This window comes from Seriola lalandi, unplaced genomic scaffold, assembly GCF_002814215.2.
Source record: "Seriola lalandi dorsalis isolate HSWRI2012SDOR001 ecotype SW California unplaced genomic scaffold, Sedor1 jcf7180002054581, whole genome shotgun sequence".
Lineage (NCBI taxonomy): Eukaryota > Metazoa > Chordata > Actinopteri > Carangiformes > Carangidae > Seriola > Seriola lalandi.
This window is the reverse complement of record NW_019525134.1, coordinates 2,711,863-2,729,334: the sequence shown is the minus strand read 5'-3', so window position 1 is coordinate 2,729,334 and position 17,472 is coordinate 2,711,863. Positions and strand designations below refer to the sequence as shown.

Here is a 17,472-nt window from a genome sequence, read left to right as displayed (position 1 = left end):
TGGGGTTGGGGTGGGTTCCCGAATGAGAGCTTGGACTACTGGCGTGTTGTCCCGTAGCACCTCTTGAGAAGGGGGGGAACGTGCAGAAGGTGGAGGGGGAGAGGGGTGGCAGGCAGAGGGGTTCGGAGTGGATGAGGGGTGGAGAGGCTCCGGCTGGGAGAAGAATGGTTATGCCGGCTCCTCGTGCTCTGGTCGTGCTGCTGCTCCATAGGCTGCGTGTCATCCTGGCACAGCCCTGCCTCTCCTCGACATGAGCCTCGCAGGAAGGGTGTCCTGCTCCATGCTCAACTGCTTTGTAAGTCAACAGGCTTTTATTTTGGCCTTCATTTTTGTTTGTGATGGGTGTGTATCAAAGCCCTCCCCTCCCGACCTCGCCTTGTGTGTGTGGGTATGTGTGTGTGTGTGTGTGTGTGTGTGTGTGTGCCTGCCTGACAATCAGTGGGGGATGGGGGGTTGGTCACCACACGTGAGCGCTGCAGTTATTAAGTAACCGGCACTGATTCCACATACAAATAATTGAATTACCTCAGTGCCTTCTCATGCGTGTGGTGATGAAAAGCTTTTATTGCTGTCATTACTTAACTCTGTGGGATGGAGGGCTCTGAGCTGCCAGTGCGTTGATTGGCAGGGAGGAGAGAAGGGGGGGTCAGGAGTAAGGTGTGTAAACCGTGTGCTGCTGAGAGTGAGCACATTGTGCACTCACCGCCTGAGAGCAGTGTAGTGTGTTCACTGCAGTGGAGAACCTGCATTGTGCAGTAGTCATGGTATTGGGGTGTATACTGTCGGGGGTATGAAAGGATGACTGATGTAGAGGAGGAGGAGTTCTTCCCAGTTTGGTCTGGACACAGAATGATGAAAAGGTTGACGGACTAGGAATAAGACAGGATGGTCTCAGCCTCACACCTTGGGGCATAAATTATCTGATGGTTCACAAGTTAACTTCCGAGCTTTCAGTGATGTTCACAGTCCTCTGTCTGGGCCCATTAATCGCTAACTTTCAACCAAACAGTAAATTCTCTCACATTCACCTGTCTGCCATCCCATATCATTGGTCCAACAAATATAATATATCCTTTCCAAACTTGGTAAAAACACCACAGCCTCTTTCATATATTTGATTTGCAGTAATTCTGTCACTGACAAAATTAGTATCTGATAACTGTGTCAGTGGTACAAAACATCCATCTAAATCATATGTCATTAGGTTGAAATAAATACTCACTGCTTACAAAATGTTTGACACTGGGTAATAATAGATAAAATAGAGATAAGTAATGAAATGTATTTCATAACAAGATGATGAGTGTACAGCTCTGCTAGTGGCTATGCTGCTAAATGTGCCAAATGCTAATGTCCAAGCTCACTGTGACAATGCTAACATGCTGATGTTTAGCAGGTATAGTGTTTACCATGTTCACTCTCTTAGCTTATTGTGTTAGCATGTTAACATTTGCTAATTAGCACTAAACACAAGGTACAGCTGAGGGAAAAGGATTTATTTATAAACCAAAAGTAATGGACACATTTAAATTTTGAGTTCATGGTGTCAATAGATGAAATATCAGCTAATCATCAAAGTAAATATGATTCAGGATGATTGACACAGTGTTTCATGGCTGTAAGTTGTTGCTGAGATGTTTCAGTTTGAACCAAAGAGATGGACAGACCAACACACAGGCATTGCCGTCCACAGAGCCATGTTGCTAACATGACTAACAATGATCAGACAATAACAGCAGGGCTGCTTAATAGAAATCATCATAAGCTAAACCTTAAAGAGTTAATGTCTTGTGCAACAGGCACTGAGTTAGACCTACTATGTATAGACGATATTGAATGATGTTAACATTTTCAACATCTATTATTGAGAAAGCTTTAATCTAATTTCCATCACTAGCTCTTCCAGAGAAAGCATTGTGAAGTTATCTGGTGGATCAGGAAGAGTGCTGCAGCTGCTTTTTTCTTTTCTCTGTGAGCAGACATTGACGTTGTGACCAGGCGCTACACAATTTATGATCTCTCTTTAATATGTCTGTAGTGGAGCTGAGTCAGCAGTTCTTCTTCTGCGTCAGTGTCTGTATAATTTAGTGTCCAGGTTCCTCTCTTACTTCAGTGGATCACAGCTCTGTCAGTCTCCTCATGTGGAAGAGGCAGCTGCAGGACTGTGCCAAGTTTTCATCACCGGCGCTATTGTTGTGATTCAGCTGCGGAAAAAACATCTTGTGTTACTGTTCCAATATATCATGTTTATCTGCCTCTGTGATATGTTGTCTGAGCTAAATGGAGCCATAAAAAGCACTAATTGAATTGGTTAAGATTTTTTCTATGACTCAGATTCTATTATACCCACCAGCTAAACGAATCAAAAGTGTAAGTACAGCCAAAAGCTTTTTGGGGATTTGCTTCAGGTCGTTTACCTCGTTGCACCCTCGTTGGTACCTGTGAAGAGTCTGGTGTTGGGCCTCACCACCCTGCACGACACCAAGGCGGTGACAGCCGTAAAACATGTACACAGCAGGTGACACTCAGTGTGTTGTGATGCTAAGGAAGCTGTCATGACCACAGCGTCCTGACAGCGGACTGGAGGCAGCGAAATGAGGCAGATCAGGTTGGATTTTTTACTCAGAAGAAGAGTATTCAAAGGGTTAAGTGATGCTTAGCTGACACTTTCTGCTGTTTTCTCAGAATCAACAGCCCAAACAAGCCCACTTTGTCTGTTCCCACACGAAGCTCTCTTTGCTGTCTATTTTCCTTCCATCCTAATGTTTGGAGAAGATCTATATTGTCACCTGTTCGTTACATCGCCCAGGAACGAGCACTTTAAATATCTCTACATAGAAAGACCTGTTCCGACTCTGACTCTCCAACTTTATATGTTTCAGATAACTTCTGCTTATTATAGAAAACCCTGGCTCTGCCTCGTTCCCTCAGCTGTCGGAGCACAGCTCTCTTATGAGCCTAAAATGGGACTGATCATTTAGAACATGGTGGTCTATGAAATATTAAGTCGGAGTGAGGGCAGGGAGAAAGAAATGCATTAAAAGAGATTCGTCATACTCTGCCATCCTTGATCTTGACTGATGCCTAGTCCTAACCGGACTCTCAGCAGAGAATATCTTTTGTTTTGGTTGTTTTCAGCTCGTATTTGGTGACTTTCATTCCCCCCCTGTCCTTGCTTCCTGTGTTTCCATCCGCCCTTGTCCTTTCCCTCCTCTGTGGCAGCGCATTTGGGTCATTCTCTGCAATTTAAACAATGTCCTTACCTGTGCTTGCCTCATTTAATATGTCGAAAACAGTAAATAAGTGCATGTAGCCCACATATTGAGGAGGTCACCTTTGCATCATGTAGCGATTCTCTAATCTGCACATCTCTAGGACAAAACCTCGGTCAGATTAAGTAAATAATCTGGTAAGTAAGGACAGCAAATTGTTTCCCAAAGCTTCAGAGAGAAAGCGACTCGGGCTCTAAAAAGAGGTTGTTGTATCCATGGCAACCAGACACTTATTCATGAAGACTGTGCCACTGTCTTTTTCTCTACCTATTCCACCTTCATGCTGCCAGTTTTGTTCATTTCTCCATTCACACACGTGCAGAAATCCCTGGAGATAGTTTTCCCTGGAAACAGTCACTCAAACGTGTTTTCACCAGACAATTACAACTTTATTTCAGTGTAGTAAAAATGAGCCCTGCATGTTTTTACACCACATACACACGTTTTAATCAGCTACACTGGAGCTGTGATAGCTGATATGGCAATACACGTTATCAAGACATTGCATGTGCTATCAACCCTGACATTTATATTTGATAGATGTGCGGAGGCGTGTGTGTGTGTTTGTGTGTGTGTGTTTGTGTGTGTGTGTGTGTGTGTGTGTGTGTGTGTGTGTGTGTGTGTGTGTGTGTGTGTGTGTGTGTGCGCATGCCTGTCAGCTCCAGCTTTTTGATTGCTCGTTGGACAAAGGTGGGGGAGGGTGTGCAGGCTCACAGCAGTGACAAAGCAAAAACGTGTTGGGCACAGGACAAGCTGTGCTCCATCTTTGTGAGTCGGTAGGAAGTGAGAGCATTTCCCTTTTCCTTTAATCTTCTGTAAGCTGATTGTCTGGACACCATGCAATGGACCAGAAATCAGAAGACAGAAGTGCCTCCCTGCCTGCGTTTGTTTGCCAACGTAATGACAGAGTTTTAAGCCCTGTCTTGTTTAAGTGTTATCTGCCGTTAGGAGGGACTTATGAAAATCTTCCTCCTAACGCTGCTACACCGATGTCTGTGCTGTAATGCAGCTCAGCCCATGTTTTACTTTACTTGACATTTTCTGTCCTTTTGTCTGTTGAAGCTGCCACAAAAACTTGTCAGGTGAACAACCGGGAGTCTCTTCTTTCTGATGTTTCATGTTTATCACCAACAACGCATCCGTATACGCCAGCCTGTGTTTATAGACTGTGTCTTGGATTCACGGGGCAGTACGACATCTACACAACTTTTAGTCAGCTGTTTTTTTTTTTGCCTTGAAAGTACACTGTGTTCTAGCAGGCGTCCCAGGAGTGCAACGTCAGGACTGCTCCATGAGAGAACTGAGTAAATGGTGCCAAGGATCTACCAGGTAGTGCAGCAGAAGATGTATTGGAACAAGGGAGTGGATGGATTATTGACGTGTGTGTGTGTCGTTCTGGTATTAGTCATGTTGTGGGGACCTAAATCTGTTTACACATGGGGATTGTCTTCCTTATGGGGAAAAAGGCAAGGCCCCATTAAATTCAAGTGTTAAGCTTAGTGTAAGTTTAGGTTAAGCTAAAGCTGAGTGTTAGGCAAGTAGCAGGAAATTAATTAATTAGTGAAAGTCAGTGTAATGTCTTCTGAAGTCATGGAGACGTGTGTGTTTGTACGTATTGAGTTTATGTTCCTCTCTAGTGACTGGCAGTGAGTTTCTGAGTGGGAGACTCTATGACCATAGTTTCTCAAGTAATTTACGGCGGCTGTCTGACACGCCACGGTAAACTTTATTCCGTCAGAGAAAGCCAGTGGGTCTGTGCCTGGATGGCAGGCTGGCGCTTCAGACTGCCCGGCAACAGTGTGTTAGATCAACCTGTAATCACCCAGCCCTTGCAGGGTACCTCTGACTGATGGCCACTGTCACTGTCCGCCCATTCTCAGGTGAAAATAAGTAAAATTGATGACACGCAGCTGCCTCATCAGTCTGATGCCGAAGGCAGACTCAGGTTAGAGGTCAAAAGATTAGTGGCGTTGCATTGCAGAGGGAGTTGGAGGAGTTCAGACAAGTTGGCTAGTCTGAAGTTGAGGCATGTTAATGATGATTTTCTTGCACCACTGTTTGACTTTTAAATGCAATATTTTACAGTGAGAAACAGTTGAACACTCAGGGTGGAACAGTTTATGGTGTAGCAGTAGCAGGTAGCCTGTGGTGATTTATTGTGTTAATCTCTCCCACACAAACACACTTGCCATACCTATAATAATCCATCAATACAAAGGCAGCAGCGAACAGTTCTCCAACCAACTGACACTGAGATCTGGACCTGTACTGTGTCCCCGCTATACTTCGATTTAGGGCTATAGCTAATGATTATTTTCATTATCTATTAAGCTGCTAATTATTTTCACTATTGATTGTTTTGCCTGTAAAATGTCCTTTATATATTTTGCGGCGGCATCTTCCTACTCCTCGTTTTGTCCGACCAACCTTCCAAAATACGCAAAGATGTTGATTTTACTTTTATTTATTTTATCAAAATAGTTTGAACTCATACATTTTTCAACATTTTATTGTTTGAAATTGGTAAATTTCCAACAAATTGTAATTAGTAGTTGTTGATGCTGCTTTTTGAATAGCTAACAGTACTCTTCCTTCACATTCAAAGGTGCATATGTCATGTCAGCAGTAAGCTTTTTCTCTATTGCTGAGCCTATAGATGTGCACTGTAGATCGAGCCTCTGTCAAAACTTCAAAGTCACTGAAGCTGATAAATGATGCTTTGGCTGTCATATTCTTATGATCCCCATGCTTTTGTTGGATAGTGACATGCCAGTTGCTTGTAGGAGACGGGTTGTCACTGTAGGGACACTGTCTCCATCTGTTACCAGTCAACCCAATGGGTGGTATGCTTATTCTGTGGTTTAATCACCAGCTTGGACCTTTGGTTGACAGATGTAATGAATGTAAACATGGCGGGAGGTCTGCTTGGTTAGACATCAGGGAGTTTCCCACTAAAATATGTGACATTTTGCTGTGTCCTTTGTCCTGGAGCACAGGAAGAGACCAGCCCGAGTGTGTGGATGTGGTCCACCGAAATAAACCACAGATGAATGCATTCTGCCTCCTTCTGTTGCCCCTTCGGGGGCTCCATATCTGTTTTCATTAAGAAACAGCGTCGACATACGGTCATACTCGGATGGAGACGCCAAATCAAGCAGAGCAGTAAAGGTAGCCGCGATCAGGCCGCCAGAAACCAAACTGGGTTTGTCCCCAACCGCTGAGGTGACTCAGTTGCAGCAGAAATGACAGAGACGGGGTGGATGTGGGGTGAAGGACATGCCTGCACATGTCACAGCAGACGATCAGAAATCTAGACAATGTTAGTCACATATCATATATATACAGTGTTCAATTTATAACACTCAAAATCTGGATACCGATATACATGTAAATGCTGTGGATTTTAAAGGGCGTGGGCATGTCCTCCACTTTGATCGTTTGATTAGTTTTTACCCCTCTCTCTCTCCAGTGATTGAAGTATGACCTGATGTAAGTGTTTGCTCAGAGGACAGAGGCACAGAAGCTGCAAGGACAGGGTTGACTGCCCTCTTTGTTCCTCTCTCATTCTTCTCTCTGCTGCTTCTCGAGGTGTTGCGGTCTAATTTTAGCCAACCCTCCGTTATAACAGGTGTGCACTTGATAAGGCTCCATTTGCATTCATTAATCAGCAGCCATAAGAAATGCCACATTAAATTAAGTTTGTATTTGGTTATTGGATATTAAAAATCTCTCTAGACATTGATGACAGTGCCTCATGAATAACTGGTCACGTCTGTCAAATACTTTACTAAGTCCCAGTATCTTTATTTGCTCAAGAATGTAACACCCAGTCACAAAGTCTGCAGGGTTTTGGTGTCTGCTGCCCACTTCTGTCTATCATTTGCATATGCAATAACTACCGGCACAGTGCCAAAGCAAACAATATAAATACGTCAAAGTCGGATTCTTCCTACATCATTATTATTATTAATCAATCGGGGAATAGGCTGGTTAGGATCAATTGGTAAACATTTCAAATAGATTGCCTCATTGACCTAACACAAGGTCGTGTGCCCCCTATTAAAAAGGAATTTTGGATCTCTAGTAGTCAATATTTAATCTGCTACGTGATGTCTGTGAGTCGGCTGGTGGGGATTGTGAAATTCCACCTGGCATGTATCTTACCACACTGATGAACGCTCAGTACGAAAACACAGAACATGAACTCCCGTGTCTGATTTTACTGAACTTTTTTTTGGCCTTGTCAGTGTACTTCCTTGTGGTCTGACACTGCCATCATTGCACTGTATTAGCTCAATATGACAGAAGTATTTATCTGACGACCTCTGTGTTGTGTCTGTGTGTGACAGGGTGAAGAGGGGCCTCCCAGTCTGGAGTACATCAAGGCCAAGGACCTGTTCCCCCAGAAGGAGCTGGTGAAGGAGGATGAAAGCCTTCAGGTGAGATGAACGGTCTTCATCAACCCTTGAAAACTACAGCTCTATACCGCACCTCCATCTGTTCTGACACCAAGCTCCATGTCTGAGAGGCAGACAACTTTCAGATATGACCTCATGTTGAAGCCCTGGTTCCTCTGAAACACCCTGACGTAGCTTGGTGGTATGGGGAGTGGCGTCTCGTGACCGCCAAGATATTACTGCAACAGTCACAACTCTGCAGGCCTGAGGCCAGACGCTGAAGGAGATGATGACACTGGAGTAAAGGAGAACATTTTTGTCATTGCTCAGCCATGTTTTACCTTATCGGTGTTCAACATGGGGAAAAAGTTAATTAGCTAAACTGGTGGATAACAAAATATTTGCATTTGAATGCAGCCACTGCCCACGCTCGGTACAGATAAGACCTTCATACTTCTAAAAGAAACACATAGATTCAGAATTAGTCTCCTACATTCAGATGCAACACCTTAACAAGAGCAGAGGAAAAGTTTTGAAAGCAGGAGGTTGAAAATGTTTAAAAAGCTTGTGTGTATGTACGGTATGAAAGGACTGAAGACGGTGTGATTCACATGTTTCTGGAGGAGCAAAGGGTTTTTACATGGGTGGCTCTCACACTGACAGGAAAAAAAAGCCACATGAATGAACAGCCTCAGATATTTAGACTGTGTTTACAGTGTTCTCTGGTTGACCAGAGTGTGACATTTCTTTGCTGTTTAAACCAAGGAAATAAAAAACACAAAGATCAGATTATGTGTAAATTACATCTGCACTATTACATAAGTAAAATGTAATATGTGATATGTGATATGATATGTGTACGTAAATCCGCATGTCCTTCAAACACCAAACTGCACAGGCTGACCGTAGACACTACCACCCATGCAACACTATTACTGGCTCTGCATCAGGTTGAAACCCCTATTTTATTGTCATTATTTACATGTTATCGACCTCTAAAATAGCACAATTTATCAGTGCCTTCAAGACCAACTTGGTTAAGTACAACAACAAAAAAATGACTTTGGAGGTTTGAGAACTATAGAGGAAATACATTATCCCACGTTGTTCCAAGCAGAAGTCACTGCAGCAGATGAAGGACGGGGAAGATAAAAAGCATTTAAGTCATTGAAGTGAGAAGGATTTGTAAGTCTCTTCCACAGTGAAGATGCCAGTAGCAAAATTGTGATGGGCAACTTGCGCTGTGCCCTCCATGGTGTTGGGTCTGTGCTCTGTGGCTGTCTGATGGTTAATGGAGCTGAGCATCATGTGTCTGGAGAACTAGACAAAGGAAAAGTGGAGGGAGGAGGGAATTGCTCAGCCTGGGGTCACTATCTGTTGTTTCTCTTTTTTTGTGGTTTTCAAGTGGAGCACGTTTTCCACTCAGGCTGCAGTGAACTGCAGGGGCTATCAACCTGTTCAAAAGTGTTCATTATTAATATTGTTATAATTGTTATTATCATCGTGTGTTTTCAAAAAGACTCTGTGTTCCTTTAATTCCTGAGAATCAGTGTGAGAAGAATGGAGAGGAAAGTTTTGAGGCTGAATCTTAAGCTGAGGAACCGGAGGGCACTTATAATTACACTTTGTAATTATTCTCATTTTAGTCACCTTGCAACATTTTCTGTTTCTGCAGTCTTTTACTTCCCCTCCCCCTGCATTGACACACACACACACACACACACACACACACATGCAGTCATTCATTGTGTCTCTGCTTTTGTGTTTTTCTTTGTGCACTCCCATAGTTTCACTGACAGCTGATGTCTCTTAACAGTGTTCCTGTGGGCAAATTACAGGCATTCCCCACCATATTCAATACCCTGCTGCTTTTCCTCTTGTGTGCGTGAGAGCTGCGGTGCATGCTTTGAGTTCTGAGTGTGTGCATTTGCACACGTGCATGTCCTCACAGACAGGCTGCTTGAAGCGGAAGTCACGACTCACAAGTCAGAGAGTGTTATTCATGGGTCTTTCAGCACTCCCTCTCTCTCTCTTCCCCTCCCTCCCTCCTTTTTTTATAATTCTGCCGCTGAAGGCCTCATAGAGGAAACGTGACACAGTATCTTCTGCTGCATTCGCTGCCGGTGACTCATGCACCCACTTTTGGAGCACAGCTTGTTTAATGCAGCTCCCGGTCTGTGCAGCACGTTAGCTATGGCACTCTTAGCAGGACATGTTGGTCTGTTCCACAGCAGAGCAGCGCACAGACTCAGTCGTTGCACGTTGTCATTTCTGCTGCTGTTCAGGCAGTAGTGCTCATTGCGAACTGGCTACATTCCCTGTCTCATGACAAATGCAAAAATGCTTTTGATTAAGCTTTTCCCTTTTTTCTCAGTTACAGAAAAAGCTGTAGATTTAGTTTTATAGTAGAAAAACTATCAACAGCGTCAGTTCTCTGTTTTTGTACCAGTCACTTTAAAGTTGAGTTACAGCCGTCGCATTTTAAATATTCCACTTTTTAGAAGTCGTAGTGCGGGGTGCCAAGGGGACTGCTGCCTATATTTGGCTCTGATGGTGTCTGAGTGCAGATACTATGTGCTCCATTTCCCAGCTTAAGCTGTACTCTTTCCCCTCATCATGCCTCCTGTCCGGGCTCACGCACACATTTTCAGTTAGAGATGAGCAACAGCAGGTGCAGCGGTACATGTCAGGGTTTTTTTTCTTTTTTTTTTTTAACATAAGCTCTCTGGACCAAGAGTCATCCACACTCGGATGCGCTGACAGCTTTTGACCTTTTGCCAATCATTAATATTCCTTTTAAAAAGACAAGAATAGTTTTGCTTTATTTTAGATTCTTTATGTTTTATCTCTTCTTAGATGTTGACCTGTATTTATCCGTCAGTCACATCCAGCTCGTTGGCCCTGATTTAATAAAGGCTGTGCTTTTAACCATGTGGGCTAATGTTGTTTCAAGTGAGCCTGATTTGCTGACATCTCACCATAATCCCCCATCTGCCTGGCTGCATGTCCTCTTTTAACATGCACCAGTGGGTGCTCCTCTGCGTGACTCAGCATTGCATGCTAATGCAGGATGAGGTAATGTTGTCTCTAAGCAACACTGTTGTCCTCACTACCAGCAACTACACAACCAGAGCTGGGTTGTTATTCATGTTCCCCAATGATTATGATTATGTTTTAGCAGCCAGCAGTAACAGCAGCACACGCAGAAGAACACTAAGAAAGAACAGTAAGAAAAACTGAAGTGTGAGGAGGTCACGCAAGTGAAGAATGCATGAGCATAACACAATCTTCATTTTGTCAGATGGGAGACGGTGATGTCCGAGTAATAATATCCCAACAGGCTTTACTGCTTCACATTGGCCAGGAGAAGTGTTTTATGCAAGGTGATTGAAAAAGAAAAGTCATCAGTACAATAACTCAGAGTTGTCAGTGAGAAATCGGCCGCTGTGAAATCGGTTGTACGTCTCCATTTTTATATGAAATCACTTAGATGCTGGCAAATGTAGCTGTGCGTCTCTTCCACGCGGTCAGCTTTTAAAGCTGATGCCCTGCCTCAGAAAGAATTGAAAAACGTGTTCTTTTAACCTCTGTTGGGAACCAATTATCTTAATGTAGGGGTCTCGTTGCAGCCAAAGCCCGGCCTTGGCTGTGTCTGTAATAAAATGGGTCCAAGTAAGAACGTTAATGGACAGTTTGGGTTCCCTCACTGTACTGTCAGCAGTGTGGAGACAGCCTCCCTCCCAGTCCTGCCTCTTGTCTGCCTGCTCACTCAGCCTCACCAACAAGCCCTCTGCACTCACAAAGGTCCTTCTGTAAAAGTACTATGAACTAATTGGACAGTAACACATGCAGAGTTTCTCATGTCCCTTTTTCTCAGTCAGTGCGAGTTTAGCTTCCAGTGGCCAGTTGGTTTTGTTTAGCACTGCGTATTTTAATGCTGTTGCCAGTGTGATATTTACGTTTTAATAACGACACCAGAGTAGTTCTACAAAAGTTCAAAAATGGATCAGTGTTAAATTTTGTCTTAGTGCAAAGCAGCTGTACTGATCCTCATCTGAAAAAAATGCACTATTAAATAACAAAGTTATTCAAAATCAGAAATGATCTAATTAAAGAAGTAAAGTCAAAGTTTACTGTTGACTAGTTAGGATGATTTTAGCGATGCTAGCAGTGTGGCTAAAGGGATAGCAATGTCTACCACTGGTAAATGTTGATATATATCAACAACTATTTGATATTTCATTTTTTCAGACATTTATGGAGCCTTTTTTTTTTTTTTTTTTTGATGCTCCGACTAGTAGGTCAAAGTTTTTCCGTATCAAGTGTGATATGCCAACGTCTACTCTGACCTGTGACCTCACACCACAATGAGGTTGATGTTTGGGATCCGAGTGAAAAGCCTCAACAGCTTTTGGATGGATTGTCATGAAATGTGCAAATGTGGTGCAGACATTCATGTCCTATGACTGTACCTCTGTGCCGGGTACAGCCAGACGGAGCTACGAGCATGATTGCGGAGTTTTGTATTTATATCTTTAATAATGAGAACCAGCGTGGACAACACAGAGCACAGCTTTAAAAATAGACTGCGGATGTTATGATTATCCGCACAGCAGACATAATGAAGCCCGACTGTAAACAGGTGCTGGTGTCATGTTTTTGCAGCGCAGACTAAAACATTTTGTTGTTTGTGTCCCTACAGGTGCCATTCCCAGTTCTTCAGGGGGAAGGGGTGGAATATCTTGGCTGTGCCGATGAAGCCATCATTGCCATTTCTAACTACAGGCTCCACATCAAGTTCAAGGACTCTGTCATCAACGTGAGTGCACGTCACAGACCATGAACACACAGAAGAACCGCAAAATTTTCAATTTGGTCCAGATGGCATGAGTGTCACTACTGCTGCCATGCCACGCCGCTACAGAAAGCCAATGGCAGGAGAGAAGAGGTTGTAAATTTTCATTTGGACGCTCATGAGCTTTTTCCCTTTTCCCCCATATACATTTTATGAACATATAATTGTGCTAACAAGGCAAATAAACCTGCGAGTATTTTACACGAGTTGCCCGTAAAGTGGTTTTAGTCATATCCCAGCGAAGTTGGCGTGAAGTTGTATGTACCAGGTTTGTACCACCGGCGTCGCGGGCCCTCTGATCTTCAGGCAGGAGAGGTTTGATCTGACATCTAGGCTCCAAAGGCTCGGCCCCCGCTGGCACTGATGTCCACCAGCTCGCTCCTGCTGACGTCAGGCCTTGCTCAAACACAAACAGGCCAATTGTTTGCATCCACTGGCAGTGAAATTCCTCCTTCATCCCAAATCCCTGTCATTTATTCCAGAAGCTGAATCCCTGTTGGAAAAGATGACAGGGATTTGAAAAGGAGGAGGGGGAGAGGGCAGATCAGCGGGACGTTCGGGACGCCTCTCTAACCTTGACTTACTTTATCGCAGGGGAGTCGGATTAATGCGTTCAAACGTCAGCAGCTACGAGTCCCTATCGAACTGGTTTCCTACTGGGCAGAGTCCTGCCTTGACCCCAGCAGCACAGAATGAACTCTGTATGAATGCCAACAGGCCACAACCTCTCACCCACACCCCCCACCCCACCCCCTTCTCAACTCACCCCCCTACTTCTAAGCTGTTTTCTTGCCCTTTGCTCCCGTCCATGTTTGTCTTTCTCTCCATGATTTCCATTTGGCTTGGTCATGTGCTGCAAGTAGCGCACTGCGTGATCCACTCAGTTATCTTTCATCCTCTTTGATGTTTTTCTTTCCTTTTTAACTCATCATTTCCCTTTTGTCTCCTGAATTTTTTTGGTTTAAAAGTCTTTTCCATTTCCTCCTCCTGTCTTTTGTCTTCCCTCCCTCCTTCTCTCTCTCTCTCTTTCTCTGTGTGTGCTCCATGGTGTCACTGTGTTTTAGACCTACCCAGGTGTGGACAATGAGATATCTGTGAGTACCATATGATAAAACACCGCCCTCTGCCACAGTCTAGACAGCTTAATCATTCAGCTCTTCTCCACTCTGCACGATTACAGTGTTCTGAGGCCAAATTGTAATTTACATTCAACTGAGTGGTGACACTGGATTTATTATAATAATTTTCTGTGAAAGCTGCTAAACGATTGTAGTGGTGTGTTGACTGACCTTGAGACTTTAAAAAAAAAAAAAAAAAACAGGTGTTATTTTCTGTGATATGACTTGAAATCTTTTCCCATTCAGACAACATCTGCACCTTGTTGCTTAAGGGTTTGTCCAAGAGTGAAATTGCATGGGTGATTTTGTGAATCTTGGCAGTGGCTTCATTAACACCTCAGTCCACACAGTATCACTTAAAAGCTTAGAAAGCAGAATAGACAATCCTGTGAACAACTCCAGGTTTATAGCTGTTGCTTGGCGTCTCAACAGAAGTCTAGACACACAAGTTAAAATACTGCAGAGGCCGTATTCTCCTCCACAGCGAGGTTAAATTCGTACTATGTGTGCTGTATAGCCTGGATTCAGTCTGTACTAGGCCGGAGGGTGGTAACCTCTTTGCAGATGTGCTGTCTGCTCTTGACAGTGGGCCATCAGGCTGATCACACAAGCTCTGTGTCTCCCCCTGCAGGTGCCTCTCAGGCTGATAGAGAGTGTGGAGAGCAGAGATATGTTCCAGCTGCACATCATCTGCAAAGACTCCAAGGTAGTCAGGTAAGGAGAGCAGCTCGCCCTCACACACCGTAGCAACCCCCGCAGACAGATTCATGCTGTCGTTAATCAGAGTGAACGCAGCACGGCGCTATGGATCTCATTTGAATGAATAATACAATAGTCCAGTTATGTCTGGTCTTAAAGAGGCAATTTATATCACACACTGCCACAACTAACTGCTAATCAATACATGTACAGCTAAGGTGTGAAAATAGCCATTATAACTCTAACAGTTATAAAATGATTGAAAATAACTTCAACTTAAAAAAAACAGTTCAAGAGAAAAAGACAGAGACCTTTGAAATTCTTATCTGCTGCTGAGAGGCTTCAGACTCGGCAGCAGCTGTGCCAGCGGTGTTTTGGTTCCTCACCATTAAGCAGCCACATTGTTGTTGTGGCTGGAAAATCACCGAACATCTGAAGAAAGTTTTTTTTTTTTTTTTTTTTCTCCCAAACACAAGTGCATGAAGTTGTAAAGGAGATAATTTGTTGCTGGACCTCACTAATCTTTCTAATCTTCACGCTGGGTTCACCACAGATGCCACTTTGCAACGTTCAAGCAGTGCCAGGAGTGGGTGAAGCGTCTGAACCGGGCCATAGCTCACCCGTCCCGGCTGGAGGACCTGTTCGCCCTGGCTTATCATGCCTGGTGTCTGGGAGGCAGCGCTGACGATGAGGACCAGCACGTTCATCTCTGTCGCCCAGGTCCCACACACACAACAGTCATTACTGAACATCAAACTAAAGTTTAGGAACAGTTGCACCTCTGGGATTGTGTCCTGTGCTAAAATGATTTCCTCCCCCCGTGCTGTGTGTGTGTGTGTGTGTAGGTGATCACGTGCGTCAGAGAATGGAAATGGAAGTGAAGAGGATGGGCTTCGACACACAGAACATCTGGAGAGTGTCGGACATAAACTGCAACTACAAGTACGTCACACATGACACATCTGTCCTGGCAGATAGCTGTAAAATAGTCCAACTGTCAGGAGTCATGATGGTCCTTTAGAAAGTCACTGAGTGACAACAAGCTTATAGAGCTGTGACAGAGAGTAGGCCTTGAGCCAAACTGTACAGATTTGTGAGAAACAGCTTGTGTGTGTGTGTGTGTGTGTGTGTGTGTGTGTGTGTGTGTGTGTTGGTACATCCCAGCACTGTGTGTCAGACCTCTGTTGGAAAAATGCAGATTTTGAATTAGTGCTGAATTACAGTCACATGTGGGGGGGATAGCAGTCGCGTTGGATTTAAATTACACAAGTTCACCTGAGAGGTGACTCTGAGAGGTTCATGGCTCGCTCAGGGAGTCACAGCTGTAACGACTTTAAATCAGTTTGTCAGAGGAAGAAATGTGCGGCAAAGATGCTGCCTGAGCAGAAAGGCAATCAAAGTACTTCAAGTAAATTAAAGTAATTTAAAAATAAATCCTGAACACACAGACACAGGATATCATCATCTCAAGTGGCATCACAAATAGATCCACTTAGAAATCATAGGAAAATCCTTCATCAGGTTTAAGTTTTCTTCAGCATCAAATAAAAGCACTGATAGTTGTCTTTGTATCCATGAGAGTAGTGCAAAAGGAACAGTTAAGCGCTAATTCAGCAAACTTTTAATGGTGCTAATTTAACAAAATATGAACAATTATAGGCAAAATTATCGAGCCCTGTAGTTCTAAAACGTAGAGCATGATTATCCCTCAAATTGAAGTAAGACTAATAACAGGAGTGACAAAATCCATTAAATACATCCTTTTTTAATGTTGCATCTATCAAGCGTAGATGGGGGGGCGGTGCACTTGTCTCAGTTTCGTCTGAGGGGGAGCCCACAGTGTCACACTGTGAAACCCTTGGTGTAGATTCACAGCAGTGAGGTTAGGTTCCAGTGGTCACCCAGAGTCACAAACAGTCAGTCAATAATCCATACGCTCAGTATGTTTAAAACAATCCTCAGTTTGACGTTGAAGTTTCTTTGGATGTTTTGATGCATTTCTGCTGCGAGTCTGATTTACCGTTGGTATCTATTGTAACTGCTGTGAATCCAGGCTGACTACAGCTGCCATGCTCCATAAATGACTCGACAGTTTTTCCTGAGTCCTCTTACAGGCTCATGAATATTTAATACCCAAAAGATAGATTTGCAGCAGATTGTTCCTTTAAATATCCCCAACAACTCGAGTCAGTGTGTGGACTTGCCTTTGTGTCATCCGACCTCTCGCGGCAGCAACACCCTCACCAGCTCCAGTCTCTAACACACACACACAAATAAATAAAATTGTAGCACTCAGTCAAGCAGAAATTAATTCAGTGTACCATGCATATGTGTGTGTGTACCTGTGTGTGTACCTGTGTATCAGACTTGCGTCTCCTTTGCTGTCTGGGCAGATAAATGCTACAAAAAAAGGTCAGTCTGCTCGGAGGGCCCAAGAGAGCACATCCTGCTGAGGGAGACAGACACACAGGACAACTGGCTAATTAAACAAGCCGCAGCCTGCTGAGGCCCATGACTCAGCACAGTGTTTCACTTTCCATCTCTCACACACACACACACACACACACACACACACTGTCTCCCCCTCCCTCCTCAGACCGTGAGCAGGTGAAGAGAAATTGAAGAGAGTATCATGAGAGAGGAGGAGGAGGAGGAGACCGGAGACAGATGGAGTTCGGCAGCAGCACGTTGTGATTTGCTCTCTGCTGGCGCTCAGAGTTAGTGATGCAGCAGTGACCCTGAAAACCAGAACACTCTTCTCAGACCGGAGAATGTGTTTGCTTCACATCAAAGCGCTGTTATATCTAGTTTTTCTCATCTTGCTCCTTGCACAGTTATCCTGAATGGACTGACTGTGTAATGCAGCATTATAAACTGTGTTTAATCCTCCTCCAGTAACGTCATGTTCCCTGTCCTTCCCGTCCACAGGCTGTGCTCCAGCTACCCGCAGAAGCTTCTGGTGCCGATATGGATCACTGACAAGGAGCTGGAGAGCGTGGCTTCCTTCAGATCCTGGAAGAGGATCCCTGTGGTGGTCTACAGGCAGGTTTACCGACACACACCGTCATAAACACACACCTAATGTTCTCCTGCCTCGTGTTCTCGTGCTCACTGACTGCGACCTTCACTTC

General features: G+C 44.1%; 1 protein-coding gene across 2 annotated transcripts in view; it reads left to right on the top strand.

The window, feature by feature from the left end:
- Positions 1 to 17,472, top strand: part of mtmr4 (myotubularin related protein 4) — a 34,892-nt gene that overhangs the window by 7,429 nt on the left and 9,991 nt on the right. The window contains exons 1-8 of one of the 2 annotated variants that reach the window (XM_023418257.2): positions 187 to 295; positions 7,622 to 7,711; positions 12,372 to 12,488; positions 13,589 to 13,618; positions 14,274 to 14,356; positions 14,895 to 15,061; positions 15,187 to 15,283; positions 17,270 to 17,383. In XM_023418257.2, the coding sequence (XP_023274025.1) occupies positions 251 to 295; positions 7,622 to 7,711; positions 12,372 to 12,488; positions 13,589 to 13,618; positions 14,274 to 14,356; positions 14,895 to 15,061; positions 15,187 to 15,283; positions 17,270 to 17,383 (743 nt within the window). In that variant the 5' untranslated portion in view covers positions 187 to 250. Of the gene's footprint in view, positions 1 to 186; positions 296 to 7,621; positions 7,712 to 12,371; positions 12,489 to 13,588; positions 13,619 to 14,273; positions 14,357 to 14,894; positions 15,062 to 15,186; positions 15,284 to 17,269; positions 17,384 to 17,472 lie in introns of those variants that run through there. The other variant, XM_023418259.2, reaches the window with a different exon arrangement.